At 38.6% G+C, this 14,692-nt stretch overlaps 2 protein-coding genes across 4 annotated transcripts in view; one reads left to right on the plus strand and one right to left on the minus strand.

The window, feature by feature from the left end:
• Window positions 1-7,936, plus strand: part of Tax1bp1 (Tax1 binding protein 1) — a 53,042-nt gene extending 45,106 nt beyond the window's left edge. For both annotated transcript variants that reach the window (XM_031381935.1, XM_031381936.1), the window contains exons 17-18: window positions 6,459-6,541; window positions 7,327-7,936. In XM_031381935.1, coding sequence (XP_031237795.1) covers window positions 6,459-6,541; window positions 7,327-7,528 — 285 coding nt within the window. In that variant the 3' untranslated portion in view covers window positions 7,529-7,936. The remainder of the gene's footprint in view (window positions 1-6,458; window positions 6,542-7,326) is intronic.
• Window positions 7,937-9,688: 1,752 nt separating this feature from the next.
• The window catches only part of Jazf1 (JAZF zinc finger 1), a 323,397-nt gene continuing 318,393 nt past the window's right edge, over window positions 9,689-14,692 (minus strand). For both annotated transcript variants that reach the window (XM_031381937.1, XM_031381938.1), the window contains exon 5: window positions 9,689-11,949. In XM_031381937.1, the coding sequence (XP_031237797.1) occupies window positions 11,773-11,949 (177 nt within the window). In that variant the 3' untranslated portion in view covers window positions 9,689-11,772. The remainder of the gene's footprint in view (window positions 11,950-14,692) is intronic.

A 14,692-nucleotide genomic window follows, 5' to 3' on the forward strand; every position in this document is an offset into this window, starting at 1 on the left:
GCTCTTTTGTGGGTGGGGACTCCCTTTTGCATAGCAACGCTTAGATTTCCTGTGCACTGAGATAATTTCAAGGAAATGGTTTATCGTGCTCTTTACAAGTACAGTGGTATCATGACCTGTTTCTCATTTAATATAGTTTGCTGCATTTAATTGCTATTAACCTTTGCAGAAACTGATCAGTGTTCAGACAGGCATGATTTTAGACCTAGTGTTCAACACTCATAATGGAGAAAAATGTATTTCTCCCTCCTGCCTTTTGGCCTCCCGTGTCCATTATTGGGAATAATTAGGAAAACTGTCAGAACTTTTGTAGCCTGTTTAAGGTCTCTAGTATTATCTTACTGCTTTTTTTACAATTTTACTTTACATTTTGCATATTTAATCTGATCATTCTTGGCATAGATGTTACATGTGACAAGCCTTTCTTTTCCTTAATCGTCTGCTTCGGCTTAATTAGCAGAATGTTCTTTCTGGTCTGTGTGCTTTGCCCTCCTGCAAACCCATGAGAAACAGTGTTAGAGTCTTGGGCTCATTTGCTGAGATACTCAGATTGGCTAATGAGATAAAGGGTTCTATGCGTGCCTGGAGTATTTGTATTTTATAGACAGAAAATTTTTTTGTACTTTTTATTTACATCTAAGATTTCAAGAATTCTTGTCCTTTAACAGCAAAACCATTTGCAAATGAGGGGCTTTATTATGCAGTTTTAGTAAGAATAGGAAAGTAGATTTTGCTGTGGGAGTGGCTCATGGTTACAGTGCTGTCCTACTCTTTTAGCCTATGCTGCTGCCTTCAGCTACTTCTTCTCTTGTACTAGAAACTGGTGGCTTTCGGATCCCTTCATAAGTCTCATTTACCTAATAATTGTAACAATATTACAGGGAGTAAACGTTTATCTACCTCTTTGCCTGCTGAGCCCTGTATATATGATAAGTCACTTGTTTACCACAGTATTGTGATAGAGGTGGATTGTCTAGTGGTAGAAGCTGAGGTACTGATTTAAATTAGGCCTAAATCACACCACCGGTAAAGTAGACATAGGATCAGAGCCTCTTCAGGTCATCTGTGAAAGCTCTGGTTTTAACTGTTTCTCAGCTGTAGCTACACCAGAGTTCTGTATTTCTCATAGCACCCTGAACATTTTCCTCTGTAACATTTCCTAGGCCAGTGACATACCTAATAAGTATTCATGTACTAATATGTTTAGTAACCTTTAAAATTAGCATGTCTGAATTAATTAATTTTAATTTTAATTAAAAATTAAAAGCTGGCAGAGACTCAGCTTTTCAAAGTTAGGGTATCCTGGAAAGGCGTGTTAGCGCTATCCAGAGCTGAAAGTGAGCAGGTATTGAATTGGTTTTTCAGTGCTATCTGAAAATCCAGTAGCATGAATTTCAGTGGTACCCCAGGTACCTTTATACCCAGTTTTTAGAACCATGATCTTTGCTACTCAGTAAGGTTTGCTTATAAGCAATAGTGCTGCCTCCAGGATCGCCAGAAGTGCCGCCAGCCCCCTGAGAATCAGTGGATATGTGGTGGTCACCGTTGCAGCTGCAGCAATCCTGACTTCTAATCCTGCTGTTTAGATAGTTCTCTCCCTCAGCGCATATCTCCTTGCCACTTTTCATGCCTTTATTCCTTTTTTTTTCCCGAGACAGGTGTAGCCCTGGTTGTCCTGGAACTCACTCTGCAGACCAGGCTGGCTTCGAACTCAGAAATTCACCTGCCTCTGCCTTGCAAGTGCTGGGATTAAAGGCATGTGCCACCACTGCCTGGCCATTTTTTCCTTCTTTTCTTTCTATTAAGGTGTTTTATTGCAGCTTTCCGAATGAGTCTTTAATAATGAACCCCCCAACTGAAGATAGTTTTATTGATAAACATTTTTCTGTCACAGTCTTAGCATTTCTTGTAAGAAGTGTGTTTCTCGTCTTGTGACTCTAGAAATATTGAAAAATTACACTTTGAAAGAATCAGTGCTGCTCCACTTGTCATAATGTACAATGCCACAATGCTTGTGGCTTCATTTTAAATTGGCCATCACATTAAAAGTAGTTATTCTAGTGTGTTTACAAAAATGTTATATACAAAGCATTTAATTCATTTTTACTGAGGAGCCAGAAAAATACAATGGAAGATTCCTTTCTAGATCTTTGTTTCTCTTGATTAGGCAGAAATAGATTTCCCTCTCTTTCTGGTTTTACTTTTGTTTTTAACCTACTATGCCATTTAAAAGTTAGGTTACCTTAGGATGACAGTACTGGGCAGTATCTTTATTGAAATACAGTTCCCCTTGTAAAGTATGTCACTTGTGCTCAGCAGAGTCACAGAGTAGTGCACTTATCATGGAGTCAGTTTGGAAACATTTTTTTTTTTTTGCCAGTACAAAGGAAAGAGACTCTCTTGTCCTTTACCTTACCCCTCCCTTCTGTTCCTTTACCCCAGGAAACCCTTTATCTGCTTCCTTTTAAACTACCTATTTTCATCATCCAGTTACCTAAATCAAACCATATCGTACAAGGTCTTTTGGATTCTCCAGCATGTTTTCAAAACGTCATCACTATTTTAGTATTTATATTCAGCATGGAAAATGTGCTTGCTTCCTCCATTGCTGGATAATATTCCATCATCTGAATATTCCATATGCATACTTAAGATTTATTTTTTTTGTATGTGAGTGTTTGCCGACATGTATGTCTGTGCCCCGTGCATGTGCCTGGTGCTAACAGAGGCCGGAAGTGAGCATTGGTCCCCTGGAACTGGAGTTACAGGCAGTTGTGAGCCACTGTGTGGGCGCTGGGAAGTGAACCTGGGTTCTTTGGAAGAACCAGTGAGTGCTCTGACCATTGTGCCATCTCACCATGATATTTTATATCTGTCATTTTCATTGACATGGACCTGGGAATGAAGTAGGGATAGACTGTAGTGTATATTTTTTTTTGAAGACTCTACTGATTCATTATCATGTTTTTAATTCTTTTTAAAAGAGATTACATTTAAAATTATTTTCTCTTACATTTCAGTTTAATAGAAAAAAAACTTTTAAGAGCAACACTAAATATTTTATATACTAAGAATTAAATACTTTGCAAAAGCCACTTAGTGGTGTGGTAGTATACTAGTATAATCTCATAATCTTATCACTCAGAGGCAGAAGCAGGACAATTACTGCAAGTTCAAGTGATCATGTCTCCAGCTCCATATCCCCTGACCTAAAGCAAAACCAAAGGGGCATTCTCTAATTGTTTTCTATGTCAGTCTACTTCCTATCCATCTGCTATAAAAATGTAATGAAAAAGAAACAGCCCATTTTTCTGAGTTTATATATTTCAACTGGAGGGCAGATGTATAAACAATATATATGTATTTTTATATGTAAAATTTATTTTTATAAAATAGAACTTTATTTTTACTGGAATTTAGGGTCTCTCTTCTCTGGGAAGCATACTCTTCAGAAAGCTCCAGTATATGAACTGCTCAATCAGGAAGTGGTCTTGGAATGAGTTCATATGGTTGTAAGCATATTTTTAAGTGGAGATCTAATTGATCATTTTGTATATAGTTACAGGAGGTGGCTGCTTTGAAGGCTTTGCATACTCCATGGCTCAAGCTGTCCTCAAAAGAGGCCATTTCTAATTTCATAAGAAATTGCTTTTAACTGTGATGGTGGTGGCACACGCCTTTAAATACAGCACTTGGGAGGCAGAGGCAGGCAGATCTCTTTGAGGCCAGCCTGGTCTACAAAGCAAGATCCAGTAGAGCCAGGGCCACACAGTGAAACTCTATCTTGAAAAAGAAAAGAAATTGCTGTTTTTCAGTGTAACATCCAGAGTTCAGTATTTGTTATTTATTATTTGAGACAGGTTCACTTTGTAGTAACTGGCTTGAAACTATGTAGACCAGATTAGTCTCAGCTCCTAGAGCTCCACCTGCCTTTGGCTTCAGAGTGCTGATATTGAGGGTGTGTGCTAGCACACCAGGCTCCTCCTGTAGTGCTTGAGAGCCTACTTGGTGTGGGGGCCAGGCTTTTCTGTCTCATGCTGACCTTCCTTAGTCTTCCAAGTGCTAAGATGACAGATATGTGCTGCCACACCTAACCTTAGAATTTTTCTTTTAAAAGATAGTAATATTTAGGATTGTTGACAGTTTACATATGGCTTAGAAAGTAGAAATTGCTTTTACTTTTTTTTTTCTACCTAGTATTTAACAAGCAGGGCATTAACATGTGTGATAGACTATGTTTATACTGTACCGTTCATTGGCTGATACAAAATTGTTGTAAGCTGTTGACAATTTAAAATGAGCAGCAAGTGATAATGAATTATCTGGTCCATTATGTTTTTAGCCCTTAAAAAGTTGTATTCTAATGTAAATATTTGCCTTTAAGAATTCAAGATTAGAATTCCAAAGCATACCGTTTATTCTTCCCCTTCATTTTCTTTAATGTTTTTAAATTAGAATATTTTTTTTACAAATTGAAGAAAATAGTTTGAAATTTCATCATCATTACTTAGTAAGCAGATCCAGTATTTCAGATATTGTGGCTAGAAGTCCTATACCTGTGAGCCTGAGAACTCTTGACACTGAACCACAGTGGTTGTGTCTTGGATAATAAATATAACAGGTTCAAAAAGTGTATATCATCTTACGTGTACATATATTTTTTATTAGCCCTATTTTCTTTGTCACCCAGTCATCTCTTATGGAAAATGCAACACACACACACACACACACATACTTGCACACGCACAGAGGTAAATGAAAGAGGAGATAGTCAGATAGACACAGACTCTGAAATCTTTAACTCATTTTAATTTCCAAGCAGGGAAAATTAGGCAATAGGCAAGTGGTGTGCCCACTACAGAAGTCCTCTGCTTTTCTTCATTCCCCGTTGCACTTTCCCAGCTGCATCCTGTCTTGGTGCCTCTCCCCCTGGCATGCATGGTTAACGCATTAATTGCAGCCATGGAGTAAGCGTGACTGACTACCCAACAACAATGCAATAAATGCAGGCAATAGCTGCTGAGAAGACCTGAAGGAGGGGTTTTGTTCTGTTTTGTGTTCAGTGAGCTTCTGTGTTTGGCTGTTGATTGGTACAAATAGATCCAAAAATGACTCTGGGAATCAGGCATGGGGATCGAAATTAGTGCTTTCTTTGTGATTAAAACTCAGTTCTATAGAGCTTTTTGAAGTCTGACAGCGTGTGAATCAAGTTTTGATTTGGATTTTATGGATTGTTTTGCTAAGTGTGTTTTCCAGTTAGTCTTGCCAATGTGTATAATCCAAGAATGTGTCACACAAATTTTATTACTTTTCCTGTATTCATGTTTTCTATATAGTATATAATGTGTGCTTATAAACATCTTAACCAAAAAGATTATCACACGTTAACAATGATTAAATGAGAATAATTGGAACAGAAAGGCATACTTCAAGTATTTGGGAAGTGGTCCCCCTCTCTTTGGAACTGTAAAAAATGAGCAAAGTCATACATATAAACGCTTGGAAAGTCCTACTTGGTTGGTCTGGCTTCATTCTCAGTGTTCCCAACTGAGCATGCTGCTTGTGCTTGTCTTCCTCTTCCCTGTGGTTTCACTTGTAAGTTACCAACTGTGGCCTGGAAGTAATTCCTAAATATTAGTTGCATTTAGTTTAGTGTGCTAAAAATCTCATGAAAGGTAAGTCACTTCTTTGTCCAGTGTATTTGCCTGTGTATGTTCTATGTCCATTAATAACTTAGTAGAAGTCTCTATTTCAGACCGGAGTGTTTGTGTTCAAGTAACTACTTAATGATGGGCTCAAAGCACTAAGAAATGGTGCTGGCAATTGGATATGCCAAAGAAACATCAATAAAGTACTTTCTTTAAAAGCTGAAATACAAGCCAGGCGGTGTAGTACATGCCTTTAATTCCAGCATTAGGAGGCAGAGGCAGATGGATCTCCAAGTTTGAGGCCACCCTACTCTGCAGTGAGTTTTGGGACAGCCAGACTCTGTCTCAAAAAACCAAACTACAGCCAAAGTTGAAATACCATAAGATATTTTGTGATACTAGAGCTCAACTTCACGTTTGTTACAGTGTGTGCTTTTGCTTTGCTTAACCTCTCTTACCATGCTTTATTTGTAAATTAAAGTTTTTCATAACCATGAATGGAAGAAAAACAACAGTATTAGTCTGAACCTCACTTTCAGGCATCTAGTATAAGACTTAAGAGTGTATGCCCTGAAATTGGGGAGGAGTACATATTTCAGAAAAGTCATATTATTTATCCTAGTGAAATACTCTATAAATTCTTTCAAATGTATGTTTATGGGAAAGTTTAAATAATAGTGGAGCTAAAAACTAAACAGTAATTTAAGTGTCATTATGAGCTTCCTAAATTAAATGATTTGTATATTTGGTTTCTCTTCTCAAAAAGTTGCCTGGTTTTTTTTTTTGTTTTTTTGTTTTTTTTAATGCCAGGAAGATGAGAATGTGCCCATTCCTCCTGATCCAGCAAATCAGCACTTACGTGGTCATGGAGCCGGCTTTTGCTTTGATTCCAGGCAAGTTTTTTCTTTGTAGAAGTTTATAGAATTATGTAAGACACGTGATTCTAAAAATTAGTTTCTGGGAATTTGTTAAAAATAGTGCCCAGAGCCTAGCACACAGAACATAAATCCTCTTCAAGGCTTTGGCCATTCACTTTATCTCACCTTCTGTGGTTCATACATGCCATCTTTTGAAGAGCTGGAGGCATAGGAACTGTGAAATACATTTAAAATCTGTGCGTTCTGTTTTGGGCCTCTTTACAGGAGTTCAAGTGCTCACAGAGGCCAGCAAAGGGCATCTGACTTCCTGGAGTTGGAGGTCAGGCAGTTGTGAGCCAAGAGAGGGTGCTAAACTGATCCTCTTCAAGAACAGTGTGAACTCGTACTGACTCAAGCCCCCAAATTCTTTGATTGTTAAACCCAGTAGATGCTGGTGGAAAATGATAAGTTGTATTCATCCTTGGAATTAAAAAAAAGAAACAAAAACATTTTGGTTAAAAAGTGGGAAAGTTTTTTACAGTAAGCCTCATTTCACAGAATACCTGAGTTTGGTAGGTTTTGGTGTTTGTCAGTCCAATTTTAAAACTAAATTTAGTAGTGATTTTCTAAAAAGACATATCCTGTACATATTACCAAGAATCTAGAAACAGAAAAAGGCTAATTAAACCTATGAAGACTTTGAGGATAAATTGTTTAGTGTGAATATCAGCTAATTAATTAATTCAACTTCTACACTGACAGGTGCTATTACAAGTTAATGAGCAAATACCTAATTCTTCATTTTCTTTTTTCCTTAAAAGCTTTGATGTTCACAAGAAGTGTCCGCTCTGTGAATTGATGTTCCCTCCTAACTATGATCAGACCAAATTTGAAGAACACGTTGAAAGTCACTGGAAGGTGTGCCCAATGTGCAGCGAGCAGTTCCCACCGGACTACGACCAACAGGGGTTTGAAAGGCATGTTCAGACCCATTTTGATCAGAACGTTCTCAACTTCGACTAGCTTTTAGTAAGAGGTAGTAAAATTTAGCAGTTAAAAAACGAACCAAAACTCAAATTAGAGGCTAAGGAGATTGCCAGGTGTCACTTTCAGGTTCTTCCTCTACATTTTCCTGTTGGCAAACTTCGTTAGAGTGTGCTGTCACTAGGGTGAGGGTACAGCTTTGATTACAATAAATACAGTTTTAATCTGTTAATCTTGTCTGCTTTAAAGAAAAATGCTTCTGTGTTTATATCTCTATTTATCCCCCAGTTAGCAAAAGTATATGAAGAACACAAGAATTATTTTAATGTTACCGAATTGAAAACATATATATGTAATAGTTACTTAGCACAATCACATTTACAAGTTTCTGTTCACCTTGGCGATTGAGCATGACTACTATTATGTAATAAAAAGCATTGATCATAACAGTTCTGTGAAATAATTCTTTGAGTATAGAAAAACCCTTACTCAATGAAATGATAATTTTTAAAATCTTACTTAGACATGGAACTACAAGAAGAACGAGATAAGAGGTGTGAAGGAACCCTTTTTATAGGGAACACTGGCTTAGAGTTGATATAAGGCATATTTAGGTAATTTTATGATACATTTTAGCATAATCTAGATGCCTATTTTTAAATGATTGAGTTTGTAATTTTTAACTAGTTATAACTGTATTTAACTATAATGGGCCAAAATAAATCAAGGCATCATCTGTTCTCATTAAATGACCTTTGTAAATGATTCAGGGCATAAAATGGCAGACTGTGTACCATGGTGTTTCTCACATTTTCCTGATGAGCATACACATTGGAAATAATGTTCCTCAGTAAGTGCTCAGAAATAGAATGCACAACCCAGATCCAACAACTATGTTGCAGTTCCGCAGCGTGGTGTGCACTAACATTAAGGAAGACAATGTGGGGGGCTGTCATGTCACTGTCTCATTCACATACACACACACACACACACATATACACACACACTTTCCTTTTTGTTTTCTTTTTTTTTTTTTGGTTTTTTGAGACAGGGCTTTTCTGGATAATCCTGGCTGCCCTGGAACTCACTCTGTAGACCAGGCTGGCCTCGAACCCAGAAATCTGCCTGCCTCTGCCTCCCAAGTGCTGGGATTAAAGGCATGCACTACCACCACCCAGCTCTCCTTTTTCTTTTATGATGGGAATGTTAAAGTACTTTTCATTTGCTGCTTTAGCAGTCACTAAAATAGAGGTTCATTCTGAGCCAACTAGATATTGGAGATGCTAAGTAAATATTCAGAGTTGGTAGCATTCTGGGCTGTTGTCTGTGAACTGCTGTATACCATGTTGCTGATATTTATAGAAGAGTTTGTGTATTACTCAAATCGTTTGAAAAGGTGTATGTTTTAAAATATTTTTATTTTTACATTTATTTTATTGAAAAGGTATTTAAATCTAGGCTATAGATTCTAATTGCCTTAGATTCTAGGGTGACACAGTATGAGGCATTCAGATGCCAGCTCTCAGGCAGTCCCAAGAGGCAGGGCCAGCAGTGGGTTCTCCTTCCAGCTTCCTGGCAAGTTTTCCTTAAAATATCCTTGAGCAACATCTGCCCCACATGAGACCTTGGGGCCATGGAGAGGCTTAGTTTGTAAAGTGTTGGCTGTGCTGAGTTCCAATCCCAACACTGGTGTGAGGAACCAGAAGTGTCGCTGGGGAGGCAGTAACAGGATGTCCTCAAGTGTGCTGGTCAGCCAGTCTAGACAGAGCTCTCACCTTCAGGTTTGGTGAAAGACCCTGTCCCAAAGTAGAGACATGACTGAGGATGACACATGATGTTGACATCTGGCCTTCACATGTATGTACACATACTGTAGACATTTCTCCTGCAGTATGACCCATGCTAACCTAAAAGTAGTCTTTGAATATTACTGTCAGTGAAACAAGGCTGCTCATTTTGTTGGCTATTTAGCTGAATAGTTTATGTAGAGTTTTAGCCCCAAGCTTATGATAAAGTATTATTTATAGAAAAGTAAGCAAAACATAAGGGAGCAAAATCTTTATATATCATCTAGATTTTGCAAAATAACTAGGAGCTTAATAGAATAGGCCCTGAACAGATGGTTTAGTTCCCTTAGTAAATTTGATACAGGTTCTTACAGCAGAGCTAATTAAAATAAAGAGCCATATTTATTTTGGGTCAGAGGCAGTTTATTTTAAATGTGATTTCATGTACATTTATTAAGCAGCTTTTCTTGACAGAAAGTTTGAGTAAATTGCCTTCAGTTCTGATAGTTTTGTTGCTTTCAAACTTAATGTGCTCTGTCCCCAACAAAACATATGAAAATATAATTTAAAGCACGGTTTTCACAGACACGGTACAATACATTCACTATACACGGTGTAACAAAATATCCCTTCCTCACCTGCTTAGTAATACTGTCACAATGAAGAAGTAGAAACTGAGTTTTCTCACTGAAGAATTTTAACATGCACGATGACTGTTGTTATGACTGTGTAACTGCTGAACTACTGATCCAGCCTGCAGTTCCTCACTAGAAAGAGCAAAGCTAACTATTAATGGCTGGCCTGGAACTTTTTGGTCAACTGTAGGTAGATATGGAGAAAGTAGGGCCTTTTTTTGCACCAACTTCGATTCTCAATTCTGGATCATCCATTTAACACCATGAGAGCTAACACTGTATAGTCAAGACTGAGGCCATTTTTAGTGGGCAGCATCTTTATACATGTTTTTAAATCTGTCCTCATGAGGGATTAATGCAGAAGCTTACCCATCTGTTTTAACAGAATTATCTTCACAGTGTGAGTACTGAGGAGGGACTACTACCTAGCTATGCGTACGACTGTGTCAGATGGGAACATGGGCAAAAGGTTATTTTAGAGGGAATCTGAGTCTGCCTTTTACCAGTTTGTACTGTGTGCAGTTAGCTGTGTCAAGCAACGTTTATTGCGTATTAGGCAACCGGTAAACTCTTGTTTAAAGAATAGCACTTGGGAGAAAAGAACACTCAACACATGATGGTACTGTCGGTGAGAGAAGCTCCAGGACGATCCAGATGTAGGTCACTCTTCCTTGACCACCTGCTGCAAGAAGCACTTAATGTCAGTAAGGCTTATTTTCATATTCTGGCAAAATGTTTTCTAAAGCTAAACAGACAGTTCTAATGAGAATGCAGACATCTACAGTGTGATAGGAAAGTGCCTTTAAAAGAAGTCGCAACTGAACATGAAAGGGGCAGTAGGAATGGATCTTAGCAACCTTCCTCTCTCAAACAGATCTTCTGAATTTTAGTTCTGATTGCAACCCACAGATCTCTTAGGGCAATAAATAGTTGTAAGAATTGGCAATGTCTAAACAAAATTGTTGGCAATTGAGAACTACAAAGTGCTTTAAAACCTCATCTATTGATGAAGCTATAACTAAGTTTCACACACACACAATTTGCACTTAAGTATTTCAAAGTGTTTCCTAACATTTCGGGGAAAAGTATTTTGACACTGGTATCTTGGTCCACAAGTAATATTAGATATAACTTTAGTCTCTTGCACTCAGCAGGCACTCAATGAGGATGTTAGCTTTAATGAGTGCACTGAGTCCTTTGCACAAAGATGCCATTTAGAACACTAAAATGATTGGTAAGTTCGATGGCAAGAGTTTTAGCTTTTTAAAGGGCAAGATAACTTAAAAAAAAGCACACCTTTTATGCATGTTATTTAAATATGAAAATATTTTTAGCATATTATGTTAAACATTCTTATTTATATTTCCATTACCTAAAGTCTTTCTACTCACAAATACTAACTCCATTATGTAAGGCATGGTAACCAGTTTGATAATGAAGGTATGATTTTGGTTTTATGTGAGTCGATGTGTTGAAAAGCTTCAATCACATTACAATCTTAAAACATCTCAGTGCCAGCCCCTCCTCTCCCAGTTGATATCACTGCAGTATGGTTAAACAATATGCAACATGCCCTTCATTTTATTTTGTTTTGGGGAAAATGTGCTGAAGAATCTAAGAGTTTTTTTGTTTAGCACCTTATATCAAAGTAATGAAAATGGGCGTGATGATTACATGTGCAAATGTACAAAATCATTAACTCTACAAAGATACATCATTCCAAAATTACAGAAAAGTTTAAAGCATGCATTTAATTATTTTTCATTAAAGGGTTGCTGAGTGCTTCCCCTGAAAAAAGGTGGCTGTTTTCAAAATCAGCAACTGCTGGTGAGGATTTCTTGGCACAGTTCTGACCAGCACATTACTGCTGCATCTTCCTGATCATCTCGGCAGACACTGGGGGATGAAAATTGATTGTGTGGTGCCGCAGGCCCTGAGCTGTCTTGTAACTCTTCCCACACCGGCATTTGAATGGTTTGCGGACTCGAATCTGTGTTCGGTGACCATTCTTAGCATGGTACTTTATGCCATTCACATTCTGTGGAGAAGATAAGAAAAATTACCTATTAGGGTCACCAAATGTCCGATCACACTCATGCAAACCTCAGCATGGGTCAGATTCCAGCAAAGCAGCTGCTGGATGGCATCCAGAGGGTGGGCTTCATGTGTGCTTGCTGGTCCTGGGCTGTGTAGACCGGATTTTTTGTAAGAAAATTAATGGTACAGTTCCCCTGCTTCTCAGTCACTAAAGTTTTCTGCTTGGAAGAGAGGTAATTGGAAATCCCTTGAATATTTCTGAATGGCCAATGAAGTATCTTTCTAAAGAACACAAAAAGTAGGGTAAGGCAGATTGAATATAAGACATTAACTGGTAAGTTCTCTGCTACATCTCATCTGGAAACTTTGACGAGTTAGCTAGGCACAGTGGGGTGTTAAGAGCCCATTGGCACTGCTTTTGATGATGTACTACATTCAAACAGCATGCTTTTAAACCTTTATTTACATAAAGTCAGTCCCATAAAAAACAACATGCTGAGTAGATTTCTTAGCAACAGATAGATGATAATCTGGGTGTTTAGATTAGTAGAATGCCTCAGAACCCACATAGGGCTGCATGCAATTGCTTGGGGAATCTTATATCCTCTTCTGGCCCCAGCAGAAATCTGCCCATGTACGTAGACCCACCTGCACACACATTATTAAGAATAGTCATAAACTTAAGATATTATATGCAGTGTATCTTTTACTTTATAGTCATGCATTATGCTATCGTGGGCATTAAACTATGATAATGAAAGTAGCAATGTTTCATGGATAGATTACATACACATTTTTTTTATTGAAATCTCTTTCCTAAATGAATGTCCATTTTAACTAGGTTGCTAACATTTTAAGTTTCAGGATACTTTATATACTCTATGTACATTTCTTAAGACTTCTTTTTCAAATTCTATCTTGATCTAACAGCTGCTAACAACTTCACTTTTGCTAAACTGCTTTCGTCTTAACTTTGCCTTACCTAGCCTCTGTCTACTACAACTTACAGGGTTAGCTTTATACTTGGATAAAACATTTTCATGGCTGTAGTGGGGTGGTGTTCCTTCCCTGTGTGTGACTGCTAACTGTTCTTGGTGGAATTCATGGAAAACAACACCCAGCTGCCGTGTGTCAGCCAGCTTTGTTGAAAACCACACTCTGGCTAGCTATTTCATCACAAACACCAGATATGTTGGGGATAGTTCTAGAGCCTCCATCTAAGTGCAGGATATTATTTTAACACTCTATTAAGGGTAAATTTTATAATAAAATCCTCAACAAGTAATAGTAATAAAATACTAATTTAGACAAAAATATTAGAATGTTTTCCAGCTATTGATTTTACTACCTCACTAGTTTACATACTGTAAGATTATTTACCAGTTTAGTAAACTAGATAGTTAATACTGCTCATCTGGTTAAGCCTGAGGGACTGGCTCCAGAGGTTAAGAAAGAACAGAGAAGGTACTTGGAATCTCAGTGTCTATCAGTAGCTGCCACATTGGAGGACAGGAGCAGACAGCACAGTGAATACTGGTGCTGAGCATGGGTTACTGAAAGAGTGAGGAAGCTGTCCTGTGACCTAGGCCCCTTTTCAGATGCCCTGAGCTTCAGAAAACAATGAGTTTCCTGATACTATTTGGTGGGCATCACAATGCCTGCCGGGTCCACGGCACACTACTGCAGAGTGAATTTATTAAATGGCCACCTCACAGCATGCACCTCACTATAAGAAGAAGCCAAGAAGATCGCTGTTAAAACATGGCTGAGAGGTGTCTGCCCCATTTTGGATTTGCAGTACTTTTTCTGTCGTAGAAGCCTGCATGACTGTGAAGCTGAGGGCAAGTGGCTGTACTTGTTCTCAGGTCTGGCCTGAGTAAATCAAAACAAATGGGCTCTGCCCACATACATGCCTGGCTCTGATCTTTTGCATCTTTAGTCTCCTGCCTTGGGCTGAACACCCCATATTTTGCTAAGAGGCATGTTGGGAGTCAGAGCTTGGAGGAGCAGGTTCATACAGGCCTACTGTGATGGCAGATAGGTAAGTCTAGGCAGCCCACCCCTCACTGGTAAAGCTGTTCTGACTGGAGTGTAGGTCTGTGGTGAAGGTACCAGCTGTACATCCAGCCCAGATGCACCTTTCAATGGACTTAGCCCCAGCCTAGTGTCAGAGCAGCTACATTGAGGTGATAATTTCAATCAACTCAGAGAACTGAAAAAATAATTGGAGGTTGTTCTGGCTAGGTTTATGTCAACCTGACACCAGCTAGAGTTACCTGAGAGGAGGGAACCAGTTGAGAAAATGCTCTTTTTTTGTTTTGTTTTGTTTTTGTTTTTGTTTTTTGTTTTTTGTTTTGGTTTTTTTGAGACAGGGTTTCTCTGTGTAGCCCTGGCTGTCCTGGAACTCACCCTGTAAACCAGGCTGGCCTTGAACTCAGAAATCTGCCTACTTCTGCCTCCCAAGTGCTGGGATTAAAGGTGTGTGCCACCATCTTAAGATGGGACTGTAGGCAAGCTTGTAGGGCCTTCTTTTAATGATTGATGTGGGGAGGCCCAGCCCACTGTGAGCGGGGCCACCCCTGGACTGGTAGGTCTAGCCTCTTAAGAAAGTAGGCCGAAAAAGCCATGGAAAACAAAACCAGTCAGCAGCACCTTCCATGGCCTCTGCATCATCAGCTCCTGCCTCCAGATTCCTGCCCCGCTTGAGTTCCTGCCCTCACTGCTTTTTTTTTTTTTTAACTTTT

The sequence above is a fragment of the Mastomys coucha genome, unplaced genomic scaffold, assembly GCF_008632895.1.
Source record: "Mastomys coucha isolate ucsf_1 unplaced genomic scaffold, UCSF_Mcou_1 pScaffold20, whole genome shotgun sequence".
NCBI lineage: Eukaryota > Metazoa > Chordata > Mammalia > Rodentia > Muridae > Mastomys > Mastomys coucha.